The sequence below is a fragment of the Sarcophilus harrisii genome, chromosome 3 (assembly GCF_902635505.1).
Source record: "Sarcophilus harrisii chromosome 3, mSarHar1.11, whole genome shotgun sequence".
Classification (NCBI taxonomy): Eukaryota; Metazoa; Chordata; class Mammalia; order Dasyuromorphia; family Dasyuridae; genus Sarcophilus; species Sarcophilus harrisii.
In genome coordinates, this window is record NC_045428.1 from 185,825,281 (window position 1) to 185,844,025 (window position 18,745).

Below are 18,745 nucleotides of genomic sequence, written 5' to 3' on the forward strand. Positions count from 1 at the left end.
AGGCCTCATTTCCAAAATATATAGAGAATTAACTCAATTTATAATAAATCAAGCCATTCTCAATTGAAAATGGTCAAAGGATATGAACAGACAATTCTCAGATGAAGAAATTGAAACTATTTCTAGTCATTGAAAAGATGCTCCAAGTCATTATTAATCAGAGAAATGCAAATTAAGACAACTCTAAGATACCACTACACACCTGTCAGATTGCTAAGATGACAGGAAAAATAATGATGATTGTTGGAGGGGATGTGGGAAAACTGGGACATTGATTCATTGTTGGTGGAGTGTGAGCAGTCCAACCATTTTGGAGGTAGTTTGGAACTATGCTCAAAAGTTATCAAACTGTGCATACCCTTTGATCCAACAGTGTTACTAGGGATTATATCCCAAAGAGATTATAAGAAGGGAAAGGGACCTGTATGTGCCGAATGTTTGTGGCAGCCCTTTTGTAGTGCTAGAAACTGGAAACTGAATGGATGTCCATCAGTTGGAGAATGGTTGAATAAATTGTGTATATAAAATTATGGAATATTACTGTTCTGTAAGAAATGACCAACAGGATGATTTCAGAAGGCCTGGAGAGACTTACACGAACTGATGCTGGTGAAACAGGCAGGACCAGGAGATCATTATATACTTCAACAACAATACTATATGATGACCAGTTCTGATGGATCAGGCCATCCTCAGCAACGAGATCAACCAAATCATTTTAATGGAGCAGTAATGAACTGAACCAGCTATACCAGAAAAAGAACTCTAGGAGATGACTAAAAACCATTCATTGAATTCCCAATCCCTATATTTATGACACCTGCATTTTTGATTTCCTTCCAAAGCTAATTGTACAATAATTCAAGTCTGATTCTTTTTTGTACAGCAAAATAATGTTTTAGTCATGTATACTTATTATGTATCCTAAGTTATATTTTAATATATTTAACATCTACTGGTCATCCTGCCATTTAGGGGAGGGTGGGGAGTAAGAGGTGAAAAATTGGAACAAGAGGTTTGGCAATTGTTAATGCTGTAAAGTTACCCATGTATATATCCTGTAAATAAAAGGCTATTAAATTAAAAAAAAAAAAAAAATAATCCATTCTAGAATTTCATTTGGAAATAACATAAAGTATGTTCCTTTCCCCCCTAAAAGTTAGGATGACATCTGCCATTAAATTTGGGCATTTGTTTATGTGACCATTTTGTTTTTTAAAAAATGCTAAAGTGTACCCAATTTAAACAACAATGTCAAATAACGACAATCGAAGAGAGCAATTAAAAAATTTGAATTAAGCTTATTCCTTGGTTTTGCTTTCCTTTAAAAGAGTCATAGTAGATATGTAGACTATCTAAGGCTCCTCATTATTATAGTACTTAAAAAGATTATTTCAAATGGTACTTCCTCCAAAGTGCCTTTCTCCTTCCTTTCTCTTTCAGGCCTCCCTCTAACATTATGTTTTATAACTGCTCAAGGCATTTATTGTTCAGAATTGAATATTATATGCATCTAATTCGTGTCATGTCCTTCCTCGAGATTATAAAGTGCTTGAGGATAAGCACTGTATATTATCTAAACATTGTATCTCCCCTATTTCACCAATATTTTCTGTATTATATGTAATTTTAAAACAAAAAGAAATACAGAAAGAATCATAAACATAGTAATTCACACAGTAGGTACTTTGAATCCCCAAAAGAGATGAAAGGTACACAAAAAACCATCTGATCTTATGTTTTATTTGTAATGATGAAAAAATTAAGGCTCAAGAAGTGGAACTATTTGCCTAAAGACATAAAGTAGCTGATACCGTGGTGGGATTAAAATAGAGGCCTGGCCTTGGACTAACAAAAATCTGAGTTTAATCTCTTCATTGACTACAGACTAGGAGGTGCTGATAGGCAAAGCACTTAATATTTTAGTGCTGCAGAGAGCTTTCAATGATTAAATGTAGATGAATTACCCATCTCCATTGATGGAGGGAGTTTCCACATTGATGAAATCCCACTGTGACAAAAGTTAAAAAAAAAAAAAAAAAAACCCTGTGCTTATACTGACACAGAATCTCTTGTCCTGAGAAATATACTGAATTAACAAGACAACCTATATAATGTATCACATCATGATTGTTTTCCTGTCCCAAAGTACTATTACTAATGAAATGTCCTCACTATATATAACCCTCACAGTACATGCAATAAAATAACAACATTAAAATGAAATAATTTCATATCATTTGAAATATAGTTTTCTTGGTATCTTCATTTTCATATAGAATGTGATGCTGAGAATAGCTTTATAGTAGGTGACACAATGATTTCTGGGATTGCATGAAAGTGACTATGTTCCCGAATGTCTTGGGAATAAGGAGAGGTTTCAAATGACAGAATTAGGTTTCCATTTATGTATTTTTATATCCTTCCTTTTTTATATCTGAAATTCTGTGTTTGACTACTCAATTTCTGCAGTCTCTGTGGAACAGGGGAGCAAGGAGTGCAGATTCAAGACATTTAATTTGTCAAGTAGCAAATGATAATCCTGATCATGTGTCAAAATTTTGACAAATTCTAAATCATAAAACACTTTAATGCCATTTCTCTCTAAAAATAATACTTATAACATCCAATCATTCTTGCCATGCTACGGTTTGTTATTGTTCCTAAATAAAGGCACATATACAGATTCAAAATGCATTTTGATCTTATTTTGTAATCTCAAGAGACACTCATAAATTTTAAAGTGCCCATTTGTTTTTGATTGCTATTTCAGAAAGAGTTGGGCTCCTTTTAAAAGGGGAGTGTTAAAAGAAGAGAGAGAGTGGAGAATAAAGACTGATCCCTAGAAAGGATATCACCTGAAAGACAGAGTAGTGTTGTAGGAAGTAAACTGAAATTAAAATCAGGAGAACTGATTTGAAATCCTGTTGGAATCCGAACTGTTTACTAGCTGGGTGACTATGAGGTCACTAATAGGTGGCACTGGGTCTGGACCAGGAAGATCTAAGTTCAAATGTGACCTCAGATATTTATTAGTTGGGTGACTCTGGACAAGTCTATTGGCCTACATTTCTTCAAGTATAAAATGGAGATAATAATAGCACCTAACTTGCAGGGTTGCTGTGAAGATCAAATGAGATTAAATTTGTAAAGTGTTAACATAGTGTCTAGTGTCTAGTTAGTATATGCTATATAAAATATTTATATTCCCCCTTTCCTTCTCCTCCTCTTTAATTTGAGCTCCAGTTTTCTCAACTGTAAAAAGCTGGGGGTTGGGGAAAAGGAAATTATAAAAATCTTAGTACCCATCCAACAGGGTTGTAATGAAGATGTAATGAGATAATGTGTGTAAAGTACTGTACAAAACTTAATACATACCATTAGCTACAATTGCTACTAAATTATTTTACCAGTTACAGTGTAACATGTAAGGAAAGAATCAATTCTATAGTACCAGATGCTTTGTACAAAGAAGAAAGGCAAATGAAAAGGATATGACTGTGTTGTCAGCAACTACTCCATTTATTAAATGAATGGCAAGCAGTTATCAACTATCAAGATATATAAATTGTGTTGTGAAATGCAGTGAGTGAATTACATGAAGGTAGAGAGTCATGGAGAGTCAGACTTTACTAAAAAATGACAATAACAATAACAAATTATGTTCAACCTTACACATTATGCATTCTTTAGTTATATTTGTATGGATGAGAGGCAGTTAGCTGGTGCAGTGTCACAGTACAGGACTCGAAGTCAGAAACACTTGAATGCCAATCTGCTTCACACACAGTAATTGTGTGATCCTGGGCAACTCCCTTAGGTTCTTTGTGTCTTGGTTTCTTTGTCCATAAAATGGAGATAATAATAGCATCTATATCATAAAGCTATTATAAGGTCCGAATGAGTTAATAAACATACAGTATTTCTCAACCTAAAAGCATACATTATAGAATTCAACAAAATCATTTTGCTATTAGTAATATATTCTAGTTAATGAGAAAAATCATTCCCTATGTGAATAACCAATTTTCATAAATAAAAAGGTTAAATTTCTACTAAATCTGGGAATAATTCTTTCTTTGCTAGTTCAGAAGACACTTCAAGCTCGAACAGATTTTCCATCTTTTTCATCATTATGAACATTAGTTTTCATTGTATCATAAAATTAGTGAAAATACTGGTTCTAAGGAAATTATGGATGACAAAATAATAGATGAATTAATGTTGTCTGAATTTTATTCTGTTTTGTAGGGAAAACTATTTAGAATTAAATCTAATTGTACCTTTAAATAAAACACATATGAAGTAAATTCAAAAATGTTTGTCTTCAACTTAGTTACATTTTATAATATTAAGATGATATGCCAAAGCCCTGTTTGTAGTGGCCAGAAGCTGAAAAATGAATGGATGCCCATCAATTGGAGAATGGTTGAGTAAATTGTGGTATATGACTGTTATGGAATATTATTGTTCTGTAAGAAATGACCAGCAGAAGGAATACAGAGAGGACTGGCGAGACTTACATGAACTGATGCTGAGCGAAATGAGCAAAACCAGGAAATCATTATATACCTCAACAGCGATACTGTATGAGGATGTATTCTGATGGAAGTGGATTTCTTCAACAAAGACAAGATCCAACTGAGTTTCAATTGATCAAGGATGGACAGAAGCAGCTACACCCAAAGAAAGAACACTAGGAAAGGAATGTAAACTGCTTGCATTTTTTCCTTCTTCCCAGGTTATTTATACCTTCTAAATCCAATTCTCCTTGAGCAACAAGAAAACTGTTCGGTTCTGCACACATATATTATATCCAAGATCCACTGCAATCTATTTAACATGTATAGGACTGCTTTCCATCTTTGGGGAGAGGGCGGAGGGAGGGAGGGGAAAAATCGGAACAGAAGTGAGTGCAAGGGATAATGTTGTAAAAAAACTACCCTGGCATAGGTTCTGTCAATAAAAAGTTATTTAAAAAAAAAAAAAAAAAAAAAAGATGATATGCCAAGTATTTCCTGGCATAAATAAATGAACAGTAAATAAAAGAGAAAAAAACTGTGGAAAGTTCTCTTCTTTAAAAACTGATTCCATACTACTGTTCTATAAGAAAAGACAAGCAAGAAGCTCTCAGTAAAACTGTAAAATTCTCCATGAACTCACACAAAGTGAATGTATTGAGGACAAAGTAATAGTGATGTTGTAGGATGATCAGCCTTCTTAATGGGGAGAAGAGAAAAGGTGGGAGAAAATCTGGAACTCAAAGGTTTTAAAAACAAATGTAAAAAAATGTTTTACATGTAACTGGGAAAAATAAAATATTAAAAAACTGATTCCATAAATCCAACTTGAAAATATTTTGAATTGCTTTTCATTACTTTATAGCAAAATATCTTAGGTTCCTAATTGCAGGAAAAACTTAACTAAGTTTTACCAAAGGCGATTCCATTGGAGTCAAGGGAGATACATTCTGAAAGGGAAAGAAGTAGGATATAAGCAAAAGAAGAAAAAGTGATCAGTTTTTAAAGTTCCTAAGTGTAAAAAGTAGGTCCTTTTGGTAACTAAAGGTTTATTTAAAATTACACTGAAAACTGAAATTTGCTTTGACTCAGTACCAGTGCCAGTACCTGACAATTATGTAACACAGCTAATAATACTCATTAACAAAAATAAAAAACCTCTGAACAGTGAAAATGTCACAAATTCAATATACTCAAGACTATGGTCTGTAGATAGGTATATGTTAAAAAAGAGGTATCTTGTCAAAATGAAATAGATTATTATTTTCAAAGTTAGAGACTCTGAAAATGTCAAAAATTGAGTAGCAAAGGGAAAAAAACCAGGAAACAACTAAAAACAATTCTAGAACTCTAAGTGTAGATTGGGATTATTTATTGCAGGGTCAAGCACATATTTCAACAGCCTATGGAGGTAACTATTACTTATTAATTTATTTTTATACTATCATACCTATACTACTCTCTCAATACAAATAGGCACCAGCAGAGGTAACTAGATGACGCAGTAGATAAAGCACTATTTCTTGAGTCTGAAGGACTTGAATTCAGATATGAACTCAGACACTTCATACTTCCTAGTTGTGTGATGCTGGGCAAGTCACTTGACCCCAATTGTTCTTACATAATAACAAAAACAAATAGGCTTTGCTCATAGGATTGGTTGATAACTTTTCTCAAGATCAAAAGGATCATTTTGTGAGTGAGTTGTCCTCTTAACAAAGTACCTCACAAGCCCTGACCAGTAAACTTCCCTTTCAGACAGTTTTCTTAATTAGCTTTTAAAATTTTTATTTATTCAAATGACATAGCAAGAAAAGTAGTTATGAAACATTTCCCACCAAATATGGAGTACATACTTCCACAAATATGAGGGTAAGAGTGAACACAATGTATAATGATAGCAGACCATGTGCAAAATATAATGATAGCTATTTTAGCTATCATTTATAGTGTTATGCCCATAGTCAGGGTAATTCAGAGCTTTTAAATATCTGGGTCTCAATGTACTTTCTTTCTCTAAAGGGTTATCATGAAACTTGTTGCAGGGTACTTTATCAATGATGCACAAGTTCCTCTGATATTCTGTAGGGCTGCCTCTTCAAAGAGAGTGGTGTCTCAATATATAGACCCAATTTCTAATCTAGATCAATTTATGGAACTGGCTTTTCATTGGAAACTGCTGCTATTGAACCAGGCTGGGCAGTCACTCTGACTGGGACAATTTACTTAGCTACTGGGTTTTCATAGGAACTGCATTTCTACTGGACTCATTGATTCAATGATATTGCGGATTCAGTTTTCAATGTGCAGGTACAGTTTTTATCACCTTAAGCTTCCATCTTGGCTAAGTGTTATAGCTCTCTTGTTAGCTAAAATGTTAGAGCACTTCTTTTCCAGCAAGAACTGATTCCTTTACACTTAAAAGGCCTTTCCATTTATATTCTGGTGTCTTTGTCTCTTATGACTTAACAATCTTGCTGAAATAGATATGGGACATAATCTTATATAACATTTTTAGATTGACAATCCCAAAAGTTAAATGGTTTGCTCCAGATCACACTACTAGGAAATATTGAAGTCACAAATTGAGCCAAAGTCTAAGCAATCTATCAACTATACCATGCTGTCTCTTTGTCATTAATGATCATAACAATGACATTAAATCATATAGAAATGGTTAATATCTAGCAAATTTTTTCCACCTAATAAAGAAGGGAACTATAGTTCAAGATTTTTATCTAAATGACTGAAATAAAAACCATCTTTGTCCTTAAATTTTATTATTTGGGAAGTTCATATAAATGACATATTTTCTGAGACATTTGATATGAGATATTATGGTGTTACATCTAGTATCAGTTTATTTTCATCTTTGATGGTAGGAAAGGAAAAAAAAACCTAAATTATGTGACAGGCACTATATCAAGTGCTTTACAAATATCTTATTTGATCTATACAACAACTGAGGTAGTTGCATTATTATTCTTATTTGATCATTAAGGAAATTAAGGCAGACAGAAGTTAAGTCATTTGTCCCTGGCCATACAAGTAGTGAATGTCTGAAAATGGATTTGTACTGAGGTCTTTTTTACTCCTTACTGTGATAGCAAAAAAAAAAAAAAAAAAAAAAAAAAAAAACCAACAACAACAACCCAGTTACAGTTTTTAGTATAATCAGTTGCCCCCTCTTCCTCCCATTATGAACTTGGATTATTACCTCTTACTTCAGTGAGAGGTAGCTCAGTGGCACAGTGAACAGAGTTCTGGGCCTGGAGTCATCTTCCTGAATTCACATCTAGCCTCTGACACTTACTAGCTATGTGATTCTGGGCAAGTCACTAAATTCTATTTGTCTCAGTTTCCTCATCTATAAAATGAGCTGGAGAATGAAATGGCAAATTATGTCAGTGCCTTTGCCAAGAAAACCCCAAATAAAGTCACAAAGTGTCTGACACTACTGAAAGACAGGCCTGTGAATTTTCATAAGGAGGGATATTGGATACTCAAAGCCAATAAACTCATGATTAATCCTAAATTTCTGGATTAAAGTTCTAGCTCTGTGTTCTTTCCTTAAATAGAATATAAGCTCTTTAGACAGTTTCATTTTTGTTTTTGTGTTTCTATTGCCTAGTACAGCGTCTCACTGGTGCTAGGTCTTTAATAAATATTTATTGATTAATAGAGCAACTGATTTATTGACTGGAAGTATGACACAGTCAAGTCACCTTATCACTTTCTTCCTCAGTTTTTCCTTTATAAATAAAAATAATATTTCTCCTCCTTATCTTACAAAGTTATTGAAAGTAAAACACTTTATAAATCTTCAGGCAATCAATCAACATTTATTAAATGTCTACTATGTGCCTTGCACAATGCTGAGGGTTAGGGATACAAAAAGAAGCAAAAAAAAAATTCGCCTCTGATCTCAAGGAGCTTAAATTTAACGGAAGAAGGCAACTTCCAAAGATATAGAAAGCAATTCCATATACAGGATAAATAGAAAATAATTAACAGAGGGAAGAATGAAGAATTAAGAGGGGTTAAGGAAGGCTTCCCATAAAAGCAAAGATTTTAATTGAATTTAAAGTTGTTAGGGAGACTAATAATCTGAATTGAGGAGGAAGAGCATTACAGGCATACAGTGTAGCCTTGATTGATTAACAGGAACTCTCAAGTTAGGAAACTCTTTTTGCCAATGAAGATTCCTTTTCTGGAATTTCTAGTCTTAGAGTGTAGTCTTGAGTGTAGGAGCACTAAAAAGTTGAAAGATGTATCTAGGATTATATACAGTAATATTTCCTTACTACCAGCGTTTCAAAGAGAAAGCTTTTTCCAGAGACCTGCTAGAATTGGGGGTAAAGTAGGCTAGGTGCAGTTATTTTCATCACATTCTTGGTGGATTCTTGAAACAGTAATAGCGCACCCCCAAAGGGATATGAAACTTGACCTTGGGAGTATGGGTTGTTTCTGAAAGGATAGTTAGTTAAAAGACTATAGAATATAAGAAGGGAAGGAGGGAGGGAGAGAAGAAAGAAGGAAGGATGGTAGGAGGAAGGGAGACAAAGAGGAAGAAAGAAAAGAAAGAAGAAAGGGAGGAAGGAAGGAGGGAGAGAGGAAAAAAAGGAAGGGAGGAAGGAAGAAACAAAGGAAGGAAGGAAAAAGAAAAGGAAGAAAGAAAGGGAGGAGGGAAGAAGGAGGGATGGAGGGAGAGAAGAAGGAAGAGAAAGAGGAAGGGAGGTTACTTCTTTATTTTTTACAATTTCTCAGAGGACAGAGAATATTTTCGTTAGGTGTGGGGATGGATCGAAAAGCGAACTCTTAGGCTTAAAAGCAAGTTAATAATCTCTGCACTAGGATGGCTAGAGTTAACTACCCAACAACCACTAAAGCCTTCTCCACAGAGCCCAATTTTGAAAGTCCACACTCCCTCATGATAGAAATGCCTATGCAGAAAGGTCCCATCTCAGAGTGGGAGTGAATCCTAGGAAAACTCTGTCCACAAAAAAGTAGGAGAAGAATAGAGTGACTACTCTGCAGTCTCAGAATAAAACTAAAATCCATTTCAGGCCCAAAGCTTTATGATATTAGAAGTACTTCACAGAAAGACAAGAAAATAGATTTGATTCATTATAAATTATTATAAAAATATCATGCTGAAATAAAAATAATATATAATATATATAATTATAATTATATATGTCATATATAATATAATATATAACATATAACTTTAAAATACATTTATTAAATTTTGTAGGCTACCTAGAGAAATTTTTTCCTAAAATATTTTTCTTTAATTTCATATATTAATAGACTGCAGTAAAAATATGTGGATCAGATGACTTCTATATGTAGTGTAATAACAAAGCTAGTGTATATGTAGTATTTTAAAGTTTGTGAAGCATTTTGTATCTGTTAATTCATTTTCTCTTCATAACAATACTGAGAAAACTATTATTATTAGTCTTGTTTTACAGTTGAGGAAACTGAGACAAATTAAGTGACTTTTCCAAAGGTCATGCATATAGATACACACATATGAAGAGAGTCACAGCTAAATAAACACACATACACATACATGAAACAAGATTCAAAATCATGTATTCCTGATTCTAAATCCTCTGCCCTGTCTTATCATCAATCTGCCTCAATTCTATGAACCCGTGAAATCAGAGTAAGACAAGATAATTAACAAAATATTCTAATACTTCTTTTCCAATTTCTGTTCATCTTTGGAAAGACAAAACTAGGAAAATTATGAATTTTTAATTTCTTTTGGGTTTTTTTTAGGCCTTCCTATATTTATATAATTATTGATTTTCTAAGTACTAGAAAATATAGCTAGAGAACTATTTATTGCCAAGTGATACCTACTCTTTCTAGATATATATCCCAAATTAAACTTGCCTAGTAATTTTTGGAAACTTTAATCTTTATCTGTGTTTCTTAATCTCATCTGATGAAAACTCATTTTAGGTAAAAGAAATACTCTCTTACCTGTCATCATCCCATAGGTAGACTGTTGGTTTCCATAATGGCAGGAAGGTACGGAATAATGAAGACTTGCTGATGTATTTCCAAAAGTTGTCATGGAGAAATGCATGTGCGAAAATTTAGGAGTTTGGATCAAAGACAAAATAGACGGGACTGGTAAGAAAATGTATGAGGATTCAAGACATATTCTTTTCAACCCAGAAATACATAATACATATATATCTATGTCTATATAAATATTATGTTATTTTAAAAAGTTAATTGTTAATAATTCCTCAATTGGATGAAATCTCTTGTAAATAACATACAATAGGATTTTCATTTCTCAAAAATGATAATCATTAAAAGGTCTTACTTGAGTAGAACTTCATTATAATGCCAAGTCATCTATCAATTTTATAGATAAAACTTCGTCATAGTGAGCTTTGTGGAATACTTTGATAATTAGATCACCTAAGATATGTACTCTGAATTGGCACATATAGCAAACTTCACTTAGCAAGGATAAGTTGCAAAGTGATATTTCTTTCTATTAAATTTAATGATAATTAAAATAAATATCTTACAATAAAAAATGTTAATTGTATTTCTAGATATTTTACAAAATTTTCTTATAAAAGTAAAATAGTAAACTTATTCAATATATAGTTAATGCTAGGAAAAAAAACCCAACCACATCAAAAGTCTGATATTAAAACAAACAAACAAACTTCACTGATGTTAATTTATTAGGCACAATGATATATGGGGTATTTACATATTATAATTTACTTATATAATCTTAGTACCCATACAATTGAATCAGCACACTTGTCCATTCTGGTTATAAAATCTTCCAAAAATTATTAAAAGTAATTCCAAAATGACCTGAGTAGCTTGATCTTGATAGTTGAAGCTGTTAACATTTATAGATACTGCTTCATTCAAAATTAATGATGGGTTTATATGATTTAATTATGCAACTTGAGACATTTATCATGTTTGCCAAAGTCAAAGTTACAAAGTGTATAGGAAGCTAGCTTCAGAGTCAAGAAGACACAGCTTCAAGTCCCATCTGACAAATAACTGGCTGTGTTAATACTGGCTCCTCACTTTTTCAGGTCCCAGTTAACTCTATAAGTCTAGAAAATATAAGGGAGTGTATGGATGTGCATTGGTAGAAGGTATTTCTCTACTGGGAGACTCTATAACAGTATAATCCTAATTCCTACCTATCATGTCACATTAACAAACTTCTTATCAAAGTTTAGAAAAACAGAAATGAGTAAAAGAAAGAATACAGAATATTATAGATTACTGTATGAATTTCTATAATTTTGATATTATTTGATTTCCCTTAAAAAGGTATACTAATTTTTTTTAAATTAAAAGTGTAAAAGATAATACAAAGTTTAAAATTAGAGAAATTTAAATTAAGATTATGTTTAGGATTTTAAAATTAATTAAGAATAGGCTTCCTCTTGTGAATTAAAAAAAAGTTATAGTATAGATGAGTTCCCCTTTGTCAACTAATAAATATAATCTAACTCACCTTTAAATAATAAGGTCTGACAAATTTAAATTTTTTTCTCTGGTTTAGGAAAATAAGTAATTAAACAAATATACACAAATAATTAGATGCCTGAATATTTTGCTGTCAATAATGACTAATTATGAAGCTTTATTTTAGCAACAACAAAAAAAGGATTTCTCATTAATATTTCAGTATTCCAAGTATCATGTATTTACTGTGCCAATGTAGATTGTCTTAGAAGACAGTTTTTTGTTTTTGTTTTTAGTTTGCTATGGACAGAAATATTTAATGCCTTGTGGCTGAAAAATTCTATACCCTGTAGCCAGCCTAATAAGTCTTTCCAAAGTTAGCTAGAGCTGGACTCAGATAATGTGAAGTCTTTCTAGATTTGTAGACAGAACTTCCATCAAGTTATTATATTCTTTGAGAAATAGTGGATTTTTTCCTAATTTAAAAAAAAAAGATTAAAACACTTTTTCATATTCATACATATATATCTTGTTTACAATTCATTCTAACAACCTTCTGGGTTTTCATTTATTTTTATGTTCTTTTGATTTGAAATTTGGAAAGGAATGAAGGTAAACTACATTGAAATTTAACACATGAAATTATTCTGGGACATAGTTTTATTTAATGAATTAAAAAAAGCAAATGAAGAATTCTGTGTTATGTAAATGCTTTTTTTGTTCTCTGAATTGAAAATAAAATTAATTTCTAATACAAATCAATCCATCAATCAATCAAAAGCAGGCTTTTTATTTAGTTAATTATATAGATAATTGTCTCAGTTTCATATTTCTTTTTATGAACAAATAGGCAACATAGACGGTTTTTCTACATTGCTATTGTATACCTTTGTATACACAGTGTTACCATATCCATTTTTACCATTGAATAAGTATATATTGGGATCCAATATTATTTTACAAGAAAAAAAATAACTGTTTTAATAACTATACTTTTTGACCTTTTTCTCTAAATGAAATTTATTTTTCAGTATTTTCATTAATGCTATTTATTGGGTTAATGGAATTTTCTTTTAATTTGGCCTGTAAAATTATCCATGATAATATGTTCTATCATGAAAACTTGATATCACAGAAGATTCATTATATATGGGGAAAATATTTCCCCAGAACCCAGATATCTTAGTCTTCAACGAAGTTTTGAGTATGATTTAGATTTGAATGAACAGTGGTCAATAATGTATTTGTTGACCTACTTATATTTAGACTATGAACTTTATCATAAAAGCATATTGTGAAAAACTCAGAAATTTTAAAATGTATCTACAAATAAAAAAGTAAGCAGTCTTTATATAAAAGTTTTATTTCTTTTCAATAAAGGCTTTTTACATATATTTCAGAAAGGGGAAAACTGCAATCTATTCTTCCAGTATTGCTGGTATAGGCAATTTATATTTTTATGGATTGACTACTTTATAGTTCAACTTTTTAGAATGCAATATAACTACATCATTGCACAATAAAAATAAAAATGAGTAATGTTGAGCCCACGAGTTATTAGTTTTGTAATAATTGTGTTATTTGGGTTTGGTCAATTCTAGGACAAAAGTGTAGAAAATATTTTTTAAAATTTCTAAGTTTCTTTATTCACTATGGAGGATGATTATAGTTTAAGACTAATACAATTTTAAACACTTATATTAGTTCTACAGATATATTGACTCTTTTTTAAACTTTGCTTTAAAAAAAAAACCCTCAAGTTTCTTGTTTCTTTTTAAATTCCCCCCATCATCAGAATCAATTCAAAACAATTATGGATATCATACAACAATTTCACTTGTTATCTGGTTTGGGGATGAATTTTTGGGACTTAAGAGGATGTAGTGTAATTGGAGCTAAAAGTAAAAGTAAAACCTTAAGAGAATCTATCACTTTCCCAAACCAATGAGACATATTACTTTTTATCTGCCATTTCCAAGACATTAGTTCATTTAGTTGATATATGTTATACAAAAAAAATTTCCTTTAAAATAGCCATCAGGTTACAAATGTTCTAATTACTTAATCATGTTGTAACAAATTCAGTTTCACTTGCTAATAACCAAAATCAGAAATTCATCATCTATATCAAATTACATTATTTAGCATCATATATAAAGGAAAATTAGTATGGGAAAAATGCTAAATAATATAATTTTCTTTTATATATGATTTTTGTTTGAGAAAAGTGTTTTAACAGCTTTTTTTTTCTTTTTTTAGCTTTAATTTGTAACGCTGCATAACCTTTACTAATTCCTCAAGTATATTTGAATTTTATTAATAAATTTAGAATGATGTAAATTTTAAAGCTAAAATTCTCAAATGACTATAACTGAAAAATAATGTTATTGGAATTAATAAAGTCAGTACCTGTTGACACTACATTCGTAGCATGGTTGGAGGCTGGCAAGCATTCAGCAGCACTGTGATGCATTATCAGAGGCAGAGTAGCAGAAGATTCAGAATTCAAAGAAACAAAACTATCAACTGAAGTAAAAGGTTGGCAACTCATCCCCAAATCAGAGAAAGAAAAGAAAAAAAATGCTATTTGCTGGATTAGAACTTTAGGCTATTAACCTACAAAGTGCTATCTCAATTCTCCTTACTTGCATATATACATCATGAGGGCTCTGGAGCACAGAAAGGGCATGTGCAGGTATTTATATTGCCTGGAAATCCCTTCTTACATTTTAATGTTCTTTCTGCAGGAGTTTTACTATATAAGCCCAAAGCCTTCTTCCTTCTTATCCAAACAGAACTCACACCCAATTTAACAGGTAGAGAGAGGGAGGGTGGCCTGTTGAGGTAAGAGAGAAACCTGAGATCATAATTGACAGCTTCTATAAGTCAAGTCTTTAGAGAGGAATGCAGTAGTTTAGATAAAGTAGCCTTCTAGAAGGTCCAACAATAGATTAAAAAAGAAAAAATATTAACAAACATTAGATAGGCATTTGTTATTTACAGGATCTCAAATGCCAACATCTCAAATCTTTCCTCTTTGAAGAAAACCAAAGCTCATAATTTGCTCATAAATCTATAAAGAAAAAAAAAAAACACATTGTAAAATGATTTTTGCCTTTCAGAGAGAATTTCTTTCAGTTAGTTAGTTAGGCAATACATAACCTATTTTCTGAACAAATTTAGAAATTTGAATCCATGATATTTGCTATCTATTTTATTTATTATAATGCTCCATTATAAAATGGAGCACTGTATTTCATAGAAATTGGCACCAAAAAATGAAAAGAGATTGTATCCAATTTTCATCCTTTTCTTTCTTCTCTTGTCCCTCCCACCTGTCACTAATTTCTAGATTTGAGTCAAATTCTGTGATACATATTACCTTAGAAAGCAGCCCTGGCTTCACATTAATCTGAATTCAATATTGGAATGTTTTTAGTAATCAGTATTCTCTGGTTCATTGTGAGATGCAGCAGAGTGTTGTTATTAGACAGAAGAACTCTTAGGCTCAAATTCTGACTAAAACATAGTAATTTGCATGACGCTGTGCAAGTCAAATGACATTATATATTTTTTTTTCCTTTTTTATTTTTTTTTCAGAGGAGAGGGAACAAGGCAATGGGAGTTAAGTGACTTGTCAGGGGTCACATAGCTCTTAAGTGTCTAGTATTCTGAGACTGTTCTCAGGTCCTCCAGGGCCAGTGCTCTCTCCACTGTACCACCTAGCTGTCCCTACTGCTCTGTATTTTTTAGGCAATTCTCTAAGACTAAGTTGCAGAGAAGATGCTGATTTACACTGCTAAATGAAGAGTTTCCTAAACTAATGAAATCATTGGTTTAATTTCTATTCCTGTCCTCATCCTTATGTTTATAAGCAGTCCAGATCCAATCCTTAGGAACATTTTAATTTGACTTATTTGCAGTTCTTACCTATATATGTCTTCAGATTACTTAAAAGCAAGCATATTTATTTGGAATTGAACAAGGAACAAGTTTACTATAAATAACAAAGCAAGCAGAGAGACTGGTATCAGAAAAGGTTACCTTCCCATAGACCCCATCTTTGCCCAGAAAAAGTAACTGCAAGTACTCTCAACTTCCATTGAAGGAACTACTCCTTTGTTGAACCTCATCTTCCCAAGAATTTATATCGTTAGTCTCTGTTGAGTTGCCATCATGGGATTAAAATGTCTCCAAGCAAAGGAAGGATTCTGTCTGAATCATTAGAGAGATTTTTCTTTGGATGTTCATAGTCCATATGATTCATCATACCGAAGAAGGCCAAGGTCCAGCTTTACTTCTCCATATCATGAGTCTGTGTTTCTTGGCTGCTTGACATTATCTTTCCACTAACTGTCTCTTGCTTGAATTTGGCCTTCAATGGCCCCTTTCTCCATCTTTCTTGGACTCTTGTCTTTTTCTCTTTCTGTGTGTGTCCCTCTCTGTCTCTGTGTATCTTTCCGTGTCCCTGCTCCATCTCTCTGATCAGCATGGTCCACAGTATTGTAAAGGCTCTCATTAACACTTTGTTGCCCTGCATTTCTTCCTCTCCACTTCCACCATTATTTCTATTTCTGCCATTTACTTCTTGTTTTTGCTTCTGTTCATTTCTGATGAATGTATTATAGCTCTTTTAAAATGAGACAATCTAGGCTAACAGACCTTTCTTTGGATTCAGGCCCACATCTCTACACTATGCGGAAAAGGTCTTCTGGGGCTAAGGGGACCTCTTAACTTTCCTGTTTTAAAAAATAGTCTCCAGTTTTCACTTCTAGCAAAGTTTCAGGAACAAGATTCCAGTCATCTGTTGCTCTTCTCAGGTTGCATGTATTGTACCTCCAACAGGGCTACCGAATATTTTTGCAACTGGAGAAAAACATTTGTTCATTTTTCTGTTTATTTTTCTCTCAGCATACCTTCCAAGCCCATTCCTCCACTGCTCTATCCCCTACAACCAGGACTTCCAAATTACCCTAAACTTAGCCTTTGAGAATCTTACAAGAAATCACTAGCTACACCAAAGTAAGGAGGACAAAGCTGAGAGTTTCTGCTGTCAACTCTGACTCAATGACCAAAAATCACATTTGCATCATGTATATTTCAAAGAATCTATTCTCTGTGGGTACAGTTTTCAAAGGTACAGATCGCAATATACATGATTTACTATCCTGTGCAAATCTTTTTTATGTCCTTTCATAAATTCTGTCTAAATCCTTAGCTGTTGAAGGCTGCTTTCTAGGTCTATTGACAGGATGTGAGTGCAGAAAAAAAAACTGTCTAGAACTTATCTCCCATTCTCACAACATAATTGAACCATTCTTTCTGGAAATATATTATTTTGATATCTTTTACACAAATTTTTTTTCATGCAATTTTTCTGTTACGTTGACAATAGTCATTTTTGAAGGGGACCAATGACCATGGGATGATGTCTTGATTTGCTTCTGAGTTGAATTTAGTGAAGTAGAGTTGCACAAAATCATCAACATTACTCTCTCTTCTAGAGTCATCAAAGTCAAGATGACTCACAATGGCCCAGAATGCAGTGACCTTGATGTCACCTTGATGTCATGACCTAGATTTCCAATTGAAAAGAGATTACTTACTTATCTTGGAGTTTGAAGTTACTCACTAGGACTATTAGGCAGAGATTTCCAACTGAATGAGACCACTTAATTTTCTGGAAAGCTTTGTCTGGGAAAGATATGCTTTTCCCAGGGGAGAGCCTGAGACCCCAAATCACCCTTCTTTTACAGATTAAAGGGGACACAGTTTCAGGGTTCACCCCTATCATTTAGTCTTATTTCTGGACTGGTTTATCTTCTTGAAGTTAAATGCCAACTAGTAAAAATTTTTCAAATGAGCATTTTGGAAATTTGAAATTATCTAAAGCTTCAGTGAATTATAATTTGTGATTAGAAGTTATAAAAATAAGAAACACGCAATGAATATTACAATTTGCAGAGCCACTAGAAGAATAAGAAGAATTTGATATTTCAGTGATCTTAGATATCACTGATTATGAGCACACCTTCTATTGATGCTAGTTGCAACTAACTCATACTTAAAATTTTTCTTAATTCTTGTGAATATCTTCTTATAAATATTCCATAGAAAATCTGCACCAAGTGATCCCCCCATGTTTTACGTTCTATGGCATCCAATGCACCATTCATGGTACCCATCTATTTTTCTTGATACATGACTGATTTACTTCCATTTCTGATCATACTTTTCCTGTAAGTTACCTTTTTTTTCACTTCTTATATTCAAATCCATCTGCACTTTGGTTATCCAGAGATTGTGTAATTAGCTATAGAGCATTACCAGGAAAATATTTGTATTAAAATATGGCTATTGAGTTTGTTTTGTTTTGTTTTACTTTGGTCTCAGGGGAGTTCAAAACTATTGAAAGTACTGCACAATTTCCCAAATGCAAATCTACTCTGAATATCATTTGAAAAAAATGTAATTCAATTATGGACTCAGGTCATTGTCTTTTTCCTATGTCTTTCCCAGAAATATATATTGATAGACTAATTCAATGGGTTTCCAACTACAGATTATATTCTATACAATAGGTCCTCTTCTTCCATGTTGTTGGTCTCATTGTTTTTCTGTATGCATTGTAAGAGTGTGCATGAATTTCACCAAGGAAGTCTTCAATACTCTGGTACTTGATGCAATCAGCAAAATGTTTTCTGAAAGATGAGCATCTGGAGGATTTTGCCTTCTCATTGGAACCTTTC

The 18,745-nt window shown here is 32.5% G+C and overlaps 1 protein-coding gene across 1 annotated transcript in view; it reads right to left on the reverse strand.

Moving 5' to 3' along the window:
- POU1F1 (POU class 1 homeobox 1) overlaps positions 1–14,547 on the reverse strand; it is a 30,233-nt gene extending 15,686 nt beyond the window's left edge. The window contains exons 1-2 of the mRNA XM_012546039.3: positions 14,406–14,547; positions 10,518–10,667 (exon numbers count right to left, since the gene is read on the reverse strand). Coding sequence (XP_012401493.1) covers positions 10,518–10,667; positions 14,406–14,547 — 292 coding nt within the window. The remainder of the gene's footprint in view (positions 1–10,517; positions 10,668–14,405) is intronic.
- Between the last annotated feature and the right edge of the window lie 4,198 nt (positions 14,548–18,745).